Source organism: Indicator indicator, chromosome 7 (assembly GCF_027791375.1).
Source record: "Indicator indicator isolate 239-I01 chromosome 7, UM_Iind_1.1, whole genome shotgun sequence".
Classification (NCBI taxonomy): domain Eukaryota; kingdom Metazoa; phylum Chordata; class Aves; order Piciformes; family Indicatoridae; genus Indicator; species Indicator indicator.
Genome location: NC_072016.1, coordinates 35,953,365 through 35,968,731, shown reverse-complemented (window position 1 = coordinate 35,968,731; position 15,367 = coordinate 35,953,365). Strand labels below are relative to the sequence as shown.

The 15,367-nt window shown below is 47.9% G+C and overlaps 1 protein-coding gene across 2 annotated transcripts in view; it reads right to left on the bottom strand.

The window, feature by feature from the left end:
• HK1 (hexokinase 1) overlaps positions 1-15,060 on the bottom strand; it is a 43,274-nt gene extending 28,214 nt beyond the window's left edge. For both annotated transcript variants that reach the window (XM_054382187.1, XM_054382188.1), the window contains exons 1-3: positions 14,998-15,060; positions 7,732-7,894; positions 2,193-2,341 (exon numbers count right to left, since the gene is read on the bottom strand). In XM_054382187.1, the coding sequence (XP_054238162.1) occupies positions 2,193-2,341; positions 7,732-7,894; positions 14,998-15,060 (375 nt within the window). The remainder of the gene's footprint in view (positions 1-2,192; positions 2,342-7,731; positions 7,895-14,997) is intronic.
• Positions 15,061-15,367: the final 307 nt, after the last annotated feature.

Below are 15,367 nucleotides of genomic sequence, written 5' to 3'. Positions count from 1 at the left end.
ATGACACAGCTTGCTGAAAAACATCATCTTAGTAGCCTACATGACATGGGCAGTTCAGTCCAAGTATTCCACTAACCTGGCTCAGAGATTTCAGAGAACCTCAACCCTACACATCAGTCATAAGCACCAAATCATCACCTGCCTGTGCACCTCCTGGGCATCTGCCATGCTTCCCTGTGAATCCTCACAGAAGGTGTTTTAGTCGTGGCTAGATATTGTCATGGTACTTTGAACCTGGATGCATCTCTGATGATGCTTCTAGTTCTCCTCTTCTTTTCCTAGTACTGAAATACTGGGAGCAACTGTCCCTCTGAGGGTAAGTGGAAGCCTTGTTTGCCTCCCACTCAGTCTAAAAGCCATGACAAAGCCTATCAGTCTGAGCTCCATGCTGCTGGTTCCCATGGCCTTTGGTTATTTAAAAATTAAAACATAAGCATAAAAAAGCCCTGGAAAAAATGCAGACTTGACATCTCCTTTTCTGGCTTCTCCTTCTCCACCAAGTCTCTCCTTAAGTCAGCCTGCCTTGACTCCCAGGAACAGACACTTGCCCCCTCTTTCTCCAGCTCTTGATACTCTTTCATGGACAAGCAATACCAAACCTGCTGAAAAATATCAATTAGTCCAAACCTGCCACTGGGCAAGCCCACCCAACTTTCCTGGCTCCACTAGCCACAGGGAGCTCAGCTCAGCTCCCCTCCAAAAACTGTTTTATAGGAAAGCCACTGCATGACCTTTTGGCCAGCTAACAAACAACATTAGGGAAAGTCTTTACAAGGAAGGTATTTTACTGCTGTCAATGCTTCTTACAAGTTTTGATTGTCTTCTTACACTCACTGACAGTTACTAGATACATATGTTAAAGGCATTAAGGTGACTACAGAAAATATATTAAGGGTATAGAACTACTGTTTGCATAACTTTTCCTTTTTTTTCCCTCTTGTGTTTATTCTTCTGAAACAAGTTCTAAGTTTCCTGCAGGTCTGATGCTCCTAACGCCCCCTCCTTTGACCAAGAAGTGTAAAAAACTTGCTGGTTCCAACAAAGAACACAACTTGGTTTGTCTTCACTGATACTGAGACATATCTGTCAGTAAAATTTTCATTGTGATCCACTTCCTGACCATAAGAAGAAAATAAATTCTTCCAAAGAACCTGATCTGAAATGTGAGCAAATGGATCCAAATATTTTCTATTCTTGGAACATGGAAGACTGAAAGAAAAACAGTAACTACAAAAAAAAAAATCCAAACAAAAAAAACCCCAAACCCTCTATCATTTATTCAGCAAAAATTAGGCTGAGGTTGTGCCAAAACATTCCATCAGCTTCCTGTCATTTTTCTCATGTAGTTGTACTTCTCATGAATGCTGAGTGCCCAGACTGCCAGGACAGGTATGTGGCTGTTGTGGGTATTTCTATCCCTCATCTAGAACTACAATTCCAGGGCTGGTCACGCTTGTTGCTTTTAAAGACTAAGTTGTTTTCCCACTGTCCATTCCTCCTTGTGGAAAGTAATTTACTATAGGAGTTTGAATTTTTACTTCTAGGCCATTTTTCCCCACATAACTCAGCCAAAAGTCTGCCACACAATGACAGCAGATTTTTAGCACCATGTAAGCTTTGTCACACTAACTGCTGCTCCCTAATTGGTTTTGGTGTCTACAAAGAGCTGTAGTTGAGTCTGTAAACACTGCAGGTCCAACTCTTAAGACTCTAAGACCATTTTCGTGGTGTTTTTCTAAATTGGCAGTGTAAGCTAATCTTTAGCAAGCTAACTGATTAGTCTTCAAAAGAGGAGGCTGAAGGGAGATCTCATTGCCCTCTACAACTACCTCAAAGGAGGGTGGAGCAGGGTGAGGGTAGGTCTCACACACAATAAGTGACAGGACAAAGATAAAACAGCCTGAGGTTGTGCCAGGGGAGGTTCAGGCTGGATATTAGGAAAAATTCCTTCACAGAAAGGGTTATCAGGCACTGGAACAGGGTGCCCAGAGAGGTGGTAGAGTAGCCATCCCTGGAGGGATATGAAAGACATGTGGATGTGGTGCTGAGAGATGTGGTTTAGTGGTAGTAGTGTTGCAGTAGCGGTGGGACTGTGGTGAACTCCAGGTGAGCAGTTGGACTTAATGATCTCAAAGGTCTCTTCCAACCTCAACAGTTCTGTGGTTCTATGATGATAAAGAAGAGGTGCTTACCCGTGTTCCACTGCCATGCATGATATCTTCAGGTGTATTGTAAATTTCACTTTCCATTTGTACCGTTTGCTTCTTTTCATGTGACACCTTCACCCGCAGGATTCGGAAATAAGAACCTCCAAGATCCAGTGCAATGAAATCTCCTTTCTCTATGTGGAAAACAAGACAGCAGTGATTAGAAATTGTATGCAACACGGATCTGGGAAACATCAAGGTCTTATAACACATAGGGAAAGGTCCAGTGGCTACACAGCAAAGAAGTACTAACTACAGCACATCCATGTGAAGCACCAACCTGATTCCCTACAAGTTAACATGAAATTGGTGCAACAGCAGCACCAACGACTACTGATATGTAGAATCATCAGGGCTGGAAGAGACCTCAAGCATCATCTAGTTCCAATCCCCCTGCCATGGGCAGGGACACCTCACACTACAGCAGGTTGACCAGAGCCACATCCAGCCTGGCCTTAAAAACTTCCAGGGATGAGGCTTCTACCACCTCTCTGGGCAACCTGTTCCAGTGTCTCACCACCCTCATGGGGAAGAACTTCTTCCTGATGTCTAATCTAAATCTCCCCTCCTCTAGCTTGGATCCATTCCCCTTAGTCCTATCACTACCCAACACACTAACAAGTCCCTCCCCAGCTTTCCCATAGGCTCCCTTCAGATACTGGAAGGCCACAGTAAGATCTCCTCAGAGCCTTCTCGTCTCCAAATAGCCCCAACTCTCTCCGCCTGTCTCCATAGGAGAGGTGCTCCAGCACTCTGATCATCCTTGTGGCACTTCTCCAGATACCTTCCAGCACCTCCAGATCCTTCTTGTAATAGGGGCTCCAGAACTGGACACAGTGCTCCAGGTGGGATCTCACCAGAGTGGAGTAGAGGGGGAGAATCACCTCCCTCAACCTGCTAGCCACGTTTCTCTAGATGCAGCCCAGGATACAATTGGCTTTCTGGCCTGCAAGCACACACTGACAGCTTGTATTGAGCTTCTCATCCACCAGCACCCCCAAGTCCTTTTCTTCATGTACATATACACATGTAACTGCAATAAGGCTTTATCCAAAAAGAAGGGACTCACAGTGTACAGCCTTTTAGCTGTAAATGAGCCTGGGTCATTTTGGCAAATAGCAGTGAATGGTGGCTGGACTGTGCACTACCCTAAAAACAAATTACACACAGATGTAGTTAAAGCAGGAACCACTTACTTCACCCCTGCACTGCAAACTGCAGTGAGAGAACACAAGTCACAGAAACGACAGCCTGAAAACTCACAGGGTGCCACTGCACTGCCTCAAGAGTTATTCAGAAGTTGGGATCCCCTGCACAGAGCTCCTAAATAACTTCCCAGGAGCCAAGGAAACAGTTAGGATACTTCCATCTCCCTCTGTGGTAGAGAGGGATTTGGATTTCAAAGGTCTGAAGCCAAATCCACTCCCCTTTCCCCACTCCAGACTCTGGCAACACGGATGCATGGTTGAGATGAGGACTGACACTTCCAGCACCCCCTGGAGAGCAAGGCAAATATACCTGACTGAACCACTTGTGCTATCTCACCTTATCAAGGAGGGAGCAAACAAAGGCAGCAATCATTAAGGTTTGCAAAAAAGGTAATATTTAGGGAAGCAGTGTGCACAGTTTGTCACAGAGGACTGCATGGCCAGACTGCAGTTAATCCATGTTTTGGAAGCATTTGTGTCTGCACACAGCATTCCCAGGCTCACTGAGGCAGCTCAGAATGGGATGAAGCAGAGGTGAACAGTGCTTTCTCATCCTGGTTTCCTCACCAACCTGACCCTTTCTGCAGTGTCAGAAGAGTCCTATGCCATAGGCAGCACAAACTGCCTTGTCCGCATCCCACCCTGCCAACACGTATTGCCAGTCTCATCCTGCAGTGCTCTTTGGCCTCTCCATCCTTCCTTCCAACTTCAAACTATCACTTTGGGGAGGTCATTCTCAACATCACTGTTTTTTCATTTCTGCTTAAATCCAATATGGAAAGACATCTACCAGATGGGAAGACTGATACCTTTTGATGTGTCACCTCAAACTTCAACTCAGCTCTCTGAGCCAATATTTGGTACACAATTTACCCACAAGGATGTCCAGACCCAGCCTTGCTTCTGATATTGCCCTGCCCAATCTCAGATCAAAACTCCTAAAGCCTGGCTTCATGAACTGCTCCACCTCATCACCCCACATATCTCCAAGAACCCCCTCCCACTTGGCAAAGCTGATTAGCATTCCTCAGGGCAGGACCTCTAGCAGGAACAGCCCAAGAGAAGCAAAGGCACTGCAAAAGCCCTCATGGCTTTCCAAGGTTGCAGGGTCCTACAGCAAACAAAACACCCTCGTGCAAGAAGCCACAAAGACCAAGAAGGTCCATAGAGATGAACATAGCAAAGCAACAGTGGAAGCCCACAATTCCTAACGACCCTCCTCATTTTACTGCACTGCAACTTTTCCTCCTTGCTGCTGAAGACATGGGCAAACTTCGAGTCTGCTCAGATACAGATCTTGCAGTGCTTCCCCACCTTCTTCTGAACAGCATGGCTTCAAACATTGTTTTGCTCCAGCGCAAATGTCCTTTAAAACATGGCTGTAGATGAGGTTCCTTTTACGGGGATCGGGATAACAAATTGAGCAACTCAGAACCCCCTTCACCGGAACAAGACCGGAAGCAAAACATTTACTTCAAGTGTCTCATTAAGCCAAATACCCAAATAAGCTTTATCATATGAGCATCATTTGTCAAATACAAGCCATTACCTTCAATAAATAATGGAAAAATCAACACTGGACCAGATGGGCCTTTTTCAAGCCTGAACACACCTCAAACAAATACTTCACTTCAGAAGTGTCTTCCCTGGCAGTAAATTATCAGACCACTGTTTGATTTCTAGCACCATCAAGCTTATGGCAACGTAAAATTCATCAAGAGTTATCCTTTCCAGTTAAAAACAAAACAGAACAGACTGTAAAGCAGTTTCCCTTCAATCTACTTCAGGAATTAAACCCAAATAGAAGCATTTAAGCTATGCTTTGTAACACAAAGGTGCAATCAAACCTGCTGCAAATTAATTTAGGAAGATCCTCTGAGAGTATTCTCAATCAGCCTGAGATACCATTCTGGGCACTCTGGACAAAAAAAAACCACCACCAAAAAAACCCTGTGGCTTTCATAAATTAACTCTGAATGAAGTAAAAAAAATCCTGCTAACACAAACATCTCCACAGTCTGCAAAATTATTACTCCAAAGCTCCTTGTACACAAGCACAGATCTGAAAGCAAACAACAGTAGTTTTCTGACCAGTCAGCTCTCATAATAATAATCAGACTCAGAGGAAAGAGCTTGCAAGGCAGTAATTAGAGACAGGCCAGAGAAAAGGGTAGGCTTTCAGCCTCTGGCTTTTATGGAGGGACAGCTGAAGGCAGAAAGTGTTGTCAGCTGGGGGCTGAACCTATGCTTTGGGCACTGCAACATGGACACAACCACGAGGGTGTCCCAGAGTCTTTTGGGGGAAGAGGGAAGGAGGCTCCACATCTGCTCTGGCTGGACACATGTGACAGCTGAGCTGGACGTGGCAGGCACATGCAGGTGAGTCAGGGAAAGAAATGCCATGGTGCCCATCCACAGCAAATATTGCTCATAGCTGGGGCCAGAACATGCTTTTTCTGGGACATAACAAAATGGTTTTACCCACATTTCTAACAGCTACCCAAAGGGACGCTCATAACCTGCATACACGGATTACCACCGTGTTATACATAGATTGTCTGGGGCAAAGCACTGCCTTGCTTCTAATCCATGTTGCAAAGACACTGCCCACGGCATGCCTATCCTGGAGAGGCCAGCAGGAGCCAAATGGGCACAGGATCAAGATCTGAGCACTCTGAGCACAACACACCAGGTTGTTTTTAATAGTAGGTGAGTAACGTATGATCTGAAACGAATGCCTCAACAAACAGACACACTTATGCTCCAGCAGGGCTACCCACTGCTCTGGCTCATGCTCAGCCCCAGCAGCAGTCTGCAATCTCTCACACCTCTCCTGGCTGGGCACAGATCCCTTTTGCCCTGTGCCATACAGTATCACAAAGTGTTCCTAGTTTGTGCCATGCAACAACCTGCAAAACCATTTGACTTGCTGCAGGCAGTGCAGATTTCTTTACTTGAAGTGCCTGATGGAGCAGGGAACTGAGCAGGTACTCAGGCTGTACTCTGTACTAGCTGAACTCAAGCAGGTGTGAAAGAAAACACAAGGATTTCAGAGATAGTAAGAAGGCTGGGAATCCACCAAAAAGCCCTCAAGACACCTCACCTGCAAACCCTTAGAGGAACCCCTGCCCATGACCCAGTTGTGTGGCAGCTTCTGGCTTTCTCAACAGGCTGTGAATTTCAACACCATGTTTTCATGGCCAGCAGTGCTGAACTGGGGAAATTCAGGATTCAAGTTTGTTCTCCCTATGTTGTAATTTTTTTTTTTGACAGAAAATCACGTTTCAACTAAAAAGTTTAAGGTGGCAGAAAACAACAGCAAAGCAGATCTACCAAAGACTTACACCTGCCAGGCAGCACCAAGCAACACAAAGCACCAGGATTCATGTTCTTTTTACCCAATAAAATCCTGATTTTATCTCAAAGAATGGCTTAAAACAGGTAACCGCGTTATGCAGTTCTTGAAACTATACAATTTCTGCACAGGGGGACATAATTTATGGTAGGCATCAAACCACAGCTAACCAAATTCATGCTACATGAGTAGGAAATCCAATGTAACAACTAAACAATAAACACTACTACATACTGTTTATATTTGTATACTATATACATAGTGGTTTTTTTTTTATAAACACTAAAATAAATAAATTTTGGTGTCAAACACTAACACATATTTTTGGTTTGTGATAGCCCATTGTGGCAGTTTTATCAGGTGCAGTGAGCACAGAAAAACCATGGAAAAACCTCAGGACACCAGAGCAGCATCTTTGGAGCCATACACTGCAGCCTCCTTGAATTCTGCAAGTTTGCTCTAAGACAGAGTCTGCAAGAGGTAGCTACAAAAAGCAAAACGAATGCCAGGAAACTCAAATTCGGCACATATGAGTTCAGATTTCCCCTGGGGGGATGAAAAGGGGAGAGAAGAGATGCTGAGTCAAACAGCAAACAGTGACTAAAAGCCACTCTATTTGTTAAGACTCCAGATCACCAGCATGAACTGCATAAATCAAAAATCTTCCTGTATGAAGCTGGCAGACAAACTCTCAGCATAAATGTACTGACTGTCAGTGGACTGATCACTAAGAAGGGCTCTTCCATTGGCATCAGCAAAATGGATTTGACAGAGGCATCAGAAAATCCTCCAGCATCTGTGGGAACAGACCTGCACACACAGGGGAGTCTTCAAAAGGGGCTCTCTGGGCTTGCCAGAACCCAAATTCCTCTTGTTTGTGGTAGTGCTTTGGTGTATTTTTAACAGGTTTCCCACGAAGCACAGCACATTTACTACGGAAAACCAACACTGAGCTCCTTACCTGACCCATCAGGAATGGACCTGACAAATGTAGGAAGCATCTTCACTGCAGCTGTGGGGTTGAAGTCCCTGGAGAGGCCGTTCTTCATCTCCCTCCTGAAGCGAGCCATGACGTCTATCAGCGTTTCATCTGAGAGCCGCATGGCGTAAAGGTATTTATCAATCTGGGGAGAAAGTCAAACACCACCATGGAGTGAAAGGCTGCCCTGGGGTACACAAGTGGAGCCTTAGATCTCTCTCCAATTGCAAGAACAGCGCCTAGCTCCAGCTTGACGCCGGGGCTCTGGCCAAGCTGACAACACAGCCACACACTGCTTGCCTTGGCTTTTGACTCAAAACCAAGGAAAATGTGCAAGTGCTAGGACCATAACGAGCTGAAGCCCACTCCATCCTACTGCCTTTCCAAGGCAAGTCCCAGTTTCACATCATTCTGCCCCGTTTTCCACAAAAACCCATTTGTCCATAACCTCACACCATCATCTCCAGCCCATCTCCCCACTGTTCATGAGTGGAACCAGCTGAAGCTAAAAATCTATCTTTTGGTATCTGGTCCCAGCTGTGATGAGGTGATGTGAATGTCACTGCAGTCCACAGAGGTGCCTTGTTAGTTAAAACCTTTCATTGCGAAGGATTTGCCACAGTGCCTTCAGGGCTATGTCCCAGACTGAGAGATTATTTCTGGGCAGAAGACATTTTTCCCTATCCCACTCCAAAGCTATCACAGCCAGAGGGTCAGGAGAGGTAGAATTTGGTTTAGGGCAGGCAGCATCTTCCTCCTCAAGACAAAACGTCAAATTAAAAGTTATAGATTTCTCCCTTGTGGCTTCCTAAGACAGGAATTTTCTTTACCTCCCTGGAACAAAAGGAGGTGGTTCCAGTTTTCCCATAATATTTCTTACCCTAGTATTACACCCATCTTCAACATCAGGAAGAGTGAGAGATGCTTTGATGCCTGAAAAACACAACTTGGCCTTGGGGGCTTATTGCTAAATGCACATTTCCCACCCTTTTTACCTCAGCTGCCAGTCTACTCTTGCCTTGTTTCATTATCATATAAATTTGGTTCTACAAACAGCTCAGACTGAAGCCACACCTTTGGGATCACTTTTGCTTGCAGCTTGACAGGGCTAAGAAAATAAAACCCTGCCCATATTTTTTTGTCTTTGGCAATACTGGAAAAGCCACCTCACTTTAAATCCTTTGCCATCTCTATGCCAAAGCTTTTGTGTCTCCTTTGCTTCTCAGGAGGCATGAGAGCAAGCTCAGCTCCTCTCCCAGCTGGCATTATGTCTTACAGGACCAATGCCATGATAAAACACCCCATGTGAAAGGCATGGACATGAGTGTTCCTTATACTGGGGACCTGGAGACAGGAAGTGATGAACAATGTCATTTGCAGAGGAAATGGAGACAATCAGAATGTAATTAAACCCTAAACTGACCATGAAAACAGCTTCAACCTAATTGCTCCTGCAGAACGTACTTCTACTGAACATTGTCAAGGTCTGCACCGAAGATAGACTATCTCCTCAAGCCAGATGCCCTCCCACCATGACCAAGCATTTACACAAGCATGGGAGGAAGGCATGGATGGATGGGGCTGCTGGGCACAGCTCCCCAGGCTGATCCTGAACTGCAGGGCTGGGGGGCCAGGCAGGCCTAAACCATGGGGGCCACAGGCAGAGGCTGCACAAGCTGTGAAGTGTTTGGTGCATCGTTTGCAGAGGAAGAACAAAACAGTCATCAGACACTGAGAAGTTATAGTGCAACAATATGAAACGATACTACACCTCTGCCCTGGGAAGTGATGGTGCAGATACAGAGCTAAATGGCAGAAGAAAAGATGAGCCCAGGTTCTCTGCAACAGAGTAGCATCCCCACATCCCTGTGACACCCAAATAGGCTGACAGCCCCCTCACAGCAACCACCACAGCCAGTCAGCAGTGTCATTTCAAGAACAAAGCCCTAGACAGGATGTGCCCTCTCTGCAGCCCCAGATGCTGTGGGGATGGATGCAGAGGCTGGTGTCAGGCTGAGTGGGAAGGTCCCTCCCTCCACAGCAAATCCTGCCATGTCTTTTTTTTCAGCAGAGTGTGTCAAGCCATGATGTCAGAGTATGAGGTTATTCCCTTTTAAAGGGAGGAGAGAAAAACCCTTCTCTTATCAAGGCTGAGCTCTCAGCAGGCCATGCTGCCACTCAGAGGCCTGATTCCCCAGATCTCCCAGTGAAAGCTACACTAACACATCATTCACACAGTCAGATTTCACTCTGCGATTTAAACACCCCTCTACAAAGCCTCCCTGCCACATCCTCCTCCCAAAAACAGAGCTGAAGGATTCCCCCCTGACCAAAAGCCCTGTTGCGAATGCAGGTTTCAGTGTTTGCAGAGTCAGGACTGGACAAACACGCTGTTCTCCCCACCTCTGCCCCTGTGCTGCCCTCAGCAGCCAGGGAAAACAGGATCCAGGGCTCTTTTTCCTCCTGTGAATACCCAGTGAGCGCTGTCAGCGCCCTTACATAATTGGGCTGGACCCTCCTGCACAGGGAGCATCTCGTCATGTCGTGTCACGTCGCATCGAGGCCACCTTCACCACTGAGACTCATGGGGCAGGAGGTGTGGGAGACAGGGTCTAAACCTCCCTTTGGAACAAAAAAAAAATCACTCCTGTGTGCTACAGTTTCCAAAACTAAGGAAAAAATGCCCAGCATTTTTTGTCTCCCGGGCAGGAATAGGGTTAGTCATGCTGGCAGCACGGCTCTCCTGTGCTGGCAGCACAGGCAGTCCTCCAAGGGAAAACCCTCAGCAAAGAGCCATAAATAACTGGGAGGGGGGGAGAAGAAGCTAGAGGCTGGATTATGGAGGTTTAAAAACTCCCTACTGTGCCTGCAATAAAAGCTGATCAGAAAGCAAATCTCAGCCTTAACTGACGGGAAGCTATGGGGGGGCTGGCAGGGACAGAGACAGGAGCCAGCTGGACCTACAGTCCCACTGAGGCTCCCGTGGGAGATGAATACCAGCCCTTCCTGTGGGATGGTGGAAAGCAAGAGCAATTTCAGGCAGGCAGATGTGTGGGCAAGGAGCAAAAAAACACTCCTTTATTTAGCTGCCATCTCAGAGCCATCACTCCAGGAAGGGCATCTTCCCAGACAGTCACTATGGGAGCCCTCCAAGAGCTCGATCCCTTTCCCCTCCCCCCATTTTGCTTAAAAACAACAACAACAACAAACCCACCCGAACCAACCAGACAGAATCAGTGAGCAATCTTTTAAAAATAGGATTTCATAATGTGAACCATATGCCCATCATTTTTCTTGGTCACATGGGAAAGATGGTTTTTATGCTTGGGCATAAGAAGTTTCTGAAAAATCCACTCACGGCAGCAGCCTCCACGGGAAGTTGTGAATAATTGTGAGTGCATAATGGAACAGGCAACACTAAGGGGCATTCCTTAAATGCATGCCTCATTCCCTGGACACTGACAACAGTCAACGGTGTCTAGGAAGAGAGCACTCCCACAACCAATTCAGAAATCACTAGCACCTATTTTACTGACACAGCCTTTGCACCAAAAGCTCTCACCACACGAACATTTTTCTGCAGAGCTAGTGATCCTCCATACTCCTTTTTGCTTCAGGACGATCCATCAGGAGCCAGGGCTTGTTAAAACAAGTAGTTTAGACACCCTGAAACTGTTTGTGCTTACTTATGATTTATCAGATTGGTTCCTCAAAAGCCTTTATACTGGGCAGGTCAGCACTACAGGGCTTTTTTTTTTTTTTTTTTTTTTATGCCAGTTGCTACATTTTTATATCCCATCCCAATCTTTTCAAGGTTAAATGACATTCACATGTCACCCTGGGATGGCAAAAGGTTTTTATTCTATCCTCAGGTAACATGACAAGAAGACATTGTTCCCTTGACAGAGAGAAACTAGGCAACACCTAAAGGCTCCCTTTGCTGGGGCCAGCTCCTGCAGGTACAAACCTGTTGAAAACAAAAAGTTCTGAAAGGTAGTTTTACAACAGCTCTCCTGCAAACACACCAATGGCACTGATGCCAGGGAAGCTCCATGATGCCCATATCCCTGAGGATGGGAGTCAGCCTCTTAAAGAAATCCAGGTCTCAGTGTGGGTTGTGCAAAATCCTCTTGTCACAGTGAGGATGCTGAGCTCCTGCTACTGCCTCATAGGATCACAAACACTCAGGGAATGGATGCTTTTAAAACTAGCTGGATAATTATCCTGCCTGGAGTAAAACCACATGTGTGTTTTTACACAGTATAGGCTATCATAGTCTTAGTCTTAGGGCATCTATCTTAGTTTTCAGAAGAGGGGGCTGAGGGGAGACCTCATCAACCTCTACAACTACCTCAAAGGAGGTTGGAGCAAGGTGGAGGTCGGTCTCACATGCAACAGGTGACAGCACAAGAGGAAACAGCCTCAAGCTGTGCCAAGAGAGGTTCAGCTCAGACAATCAAAAAATTCCTTCACCAAAAGGGTTCTCAGGTATTGGAGGAATCACCATCCCTGGAGGTATTTAAAGGACATGTGAATATGGTGCTGAGGGACATGGTTTAGTGGTAGCGGCTTAGCAGTAGTGGTGGGATTGTGAGCTCTAGGCAAGCAGTTGGACTTGATTTTGAAGGTCTCTTCCAACCTCAGTGGTTCTATGGTTCTGTGATTACACATCACCAGCTCACTTCTGCACAGCAGGGTCACAGGTGCATGAGCCCAACATGTAGTTTCACTGAAAAATGTCCCCTTGCAGGGGCTGCAGGGTCACATGGCTGCCAGCATGTGACAGACAACCCACACCTTCAGCACTACACATCCACCTTGCCTACTTCTTCTGCTTGCCATGACTCTCCTTGAAAAATGCTCCACAAACTGCAGAATTTGAAACAAAATTTACTCCCAGGCCTAAGGGAGTGTTCAAAATCCAGCAAAACCAGTATGGAATCACTAGTTCTTAGATCCTATCCTGAAGACCTGAAGCCACCGCCCCATTTGTGCCCCTCACCAGTCTTCCCAACACAGAAACGCCACACTGAGCACTAGAGACATGCAGGGATGAGAACCAGCAAAAAAGGAAGAGTTCACACAAGGGAAGAAGGATGCCCTGCCTTGGTGTAGTGCACAAACCCCTTCTCAAACACTTCAGTGGTACTTTTAACCCCTGCACAGCCCTCCTGTGATCCACAGTAGCATCCTCAAGATGACCTGCCACCTGCGCCTCCAAATCCCAAGCTGATAACTGCCATGGGCCAGTGAGGCAGAGGAGCACCTGCTGTGGCCAAGAGGTCCATGGACCTGAGCTGGGGCAACACCTCGGGCAGCAGCCCCTGGCTGCTAGCACGTACCAGCTGAAAGCGCTGCTGTTCCGGAAGCAAAGAGCAGAGGGAGGGCCCTGAAACGAAGCCATGCAGGCACGTATTCCCATAAACGGCATGCTGGGATGGAGCACAAACCCCTTTAACCCTGCAGGGAACCACGCAGAGGAGTCCACCGGCTCCCAGTAGCCTCGGGGCAGCAGAGCAGTGGGGCAGGGCTTCTTGTCTGCCAAAGAAACCCTCCCTGAAGGGCTGCCAAAAGTGAGTGGGCCCAATATCCGTTCCAAAGGGATATAAACAGGAAAAGATGTCTTATATCCTCCAAAAGCAATAGCCTGGGTTTGGTTTGGTTTGGTTTTCATTCGATTTAATTTTTTTTTTCTTTTTCAGACAAAACCCAATTTATCCATAAGAACACTTTACAGCTCCCTGGCCAGACGAGGAGCTGTGCCAGCAGACAATAACAGCCTCATGGTGCCAAAGCAGCCTGCAATAAATAAGCCCTGGGAACACAACAGAGTTTCCCCCCCGCCCCACGCCTGCACGCTCCCACCAGTGCTGCACCTTCCCCAGAGCGCCTTTCTGCTGCTCCTCAGCCAGCCTAGCACCCTTGTGCTTATCTTGGGTTTCTAAATATAACAGGCAGAGTCAGACAGAGAAGGCCTTACCCAGGCATGCACGCCCGGTGCCAGCAACAGCACTTACAAATCCACCAGGAAAAGGAAAACAAGGGGGCTGGGGAAAAGGAAGATCCATGTACATGGGGCCAGAAGGTGCAGAATGCTAGAGGCTGTGTGCAGCCTTCAGCTCCTCATGAGAACGTCTGGACAGAAAAGCAGACTTAAAAACCATGAAGGAAATGGGGAAAAGATGGGGTGCTGTCTCAGGTTTTATCCAACAGAGGATTGGGCATGAGCGAGGCTGGATTGAGTGGGGCAGGTTGGGTCACCCACACACAGGAACCAAGGTCTCTGTCCTCAGGTACAGACAAAAGCTCAAAGGGAAGAAGTGGTCTCCTCCCACCAGGACAAGCCCTGAGACCACTACAAGTCAGCCCAGCTAAAGCTGTCACTGAGCTTCCCCAAAATATTTTAGGGATGCCCTCAACAGGCTCTCAGCCATGTGCCTAGGTGGGTCACCCAGCACGGCCGGAGGAGGTGACAGTGGGGAAGCCTCTGCTTCCTGACGTCAGCACTGCTCTGTGACGGGGCTCAGGGCAATTATTTTCCCAGTTTGTGTTCTCACAACCTTAGCCCCAGGCTCTCTGCTCCCTACGGCTCTGCAATATGCTCAGTCCGGACCGAACTGCCATGTTCTCATCCCTGCTCTGCGCCCTTTCCCTGGGGCAGTGCTGGATCCCGGGGCTATGCCAACTATGCGACAGCAGCCACCGAACACTGAAGAGGAAGAAGCCCACCGAAAGACTTCTTCTTTTTAAGCACAACTGACAACCACTTCCTGCAGTGACACAACTCCAAAACTGCCAGCCCTTCGCCTTCGTCACCCTCGTGCCGGGGTGACAGATACCCACAGGCACCCTGGGGAAGAAGGGAACCTCCCCTCTGCGGGGATGGTGGTGACTGGAAGCCCATCATCACAAGCAGCCGCCTCATGGCCTGAGCACCCTAGCCCTTTCTTGGCTCTGCCGAGCTCCGTTTCTGCGGCCTGACCCGCGGCAGGCCGCTGGGCATCACCCACGCCCGGCAGCCTCCACACCGCGCACCGGGGATGCTCTGGCGGGGCCGCTTGCTTCGCCTTTAAAAGGGTTTATGCTCCTTTTTCTCCACAGCTGGGTCGTTGTAGGGGCAAAGCCACACAACCAGGAGGAATGGGGGGGGGGGGGGGGGAAGGAAAAAATAAATAATTTTTTTTAAAAAAGGGGATCTGGCCTGAGGAAAGGGGGAGTCGCGGCCCACCCTATGAGGGTCCATCTTACCTTTTTGACCTGATCCTCCTTCAGCTCCGTGAAGTAGTAGGCCAGGAGCTGGGCGGCGATCATCCTGCCGGCTGCAGCAGGCGGCTCCGCGCACGCAGCGATGCAGCGCCCGGGGATGGCCGCGCCGCGCCACCGCCGCAGCGCCGCCCCTTCCTCCTCCTCCTGCCCCAGGCCGGCCCGGCACCGCCCACGGCACAGCTCCCATTGCCCGCTGCTCTTCATCCCTTCCCCGTATTGTTTCAGATGGGCAAAGCACGAAGTGCGGGGGCAATAGCCTGCTGGACTCCAAAAGGGCGTTTTACAGCAGCCTTGGAGACAGGCCGCTGCCCCTGTGGGACGGGAAGAGCAAACTGCAGACAAAAACCCAAAC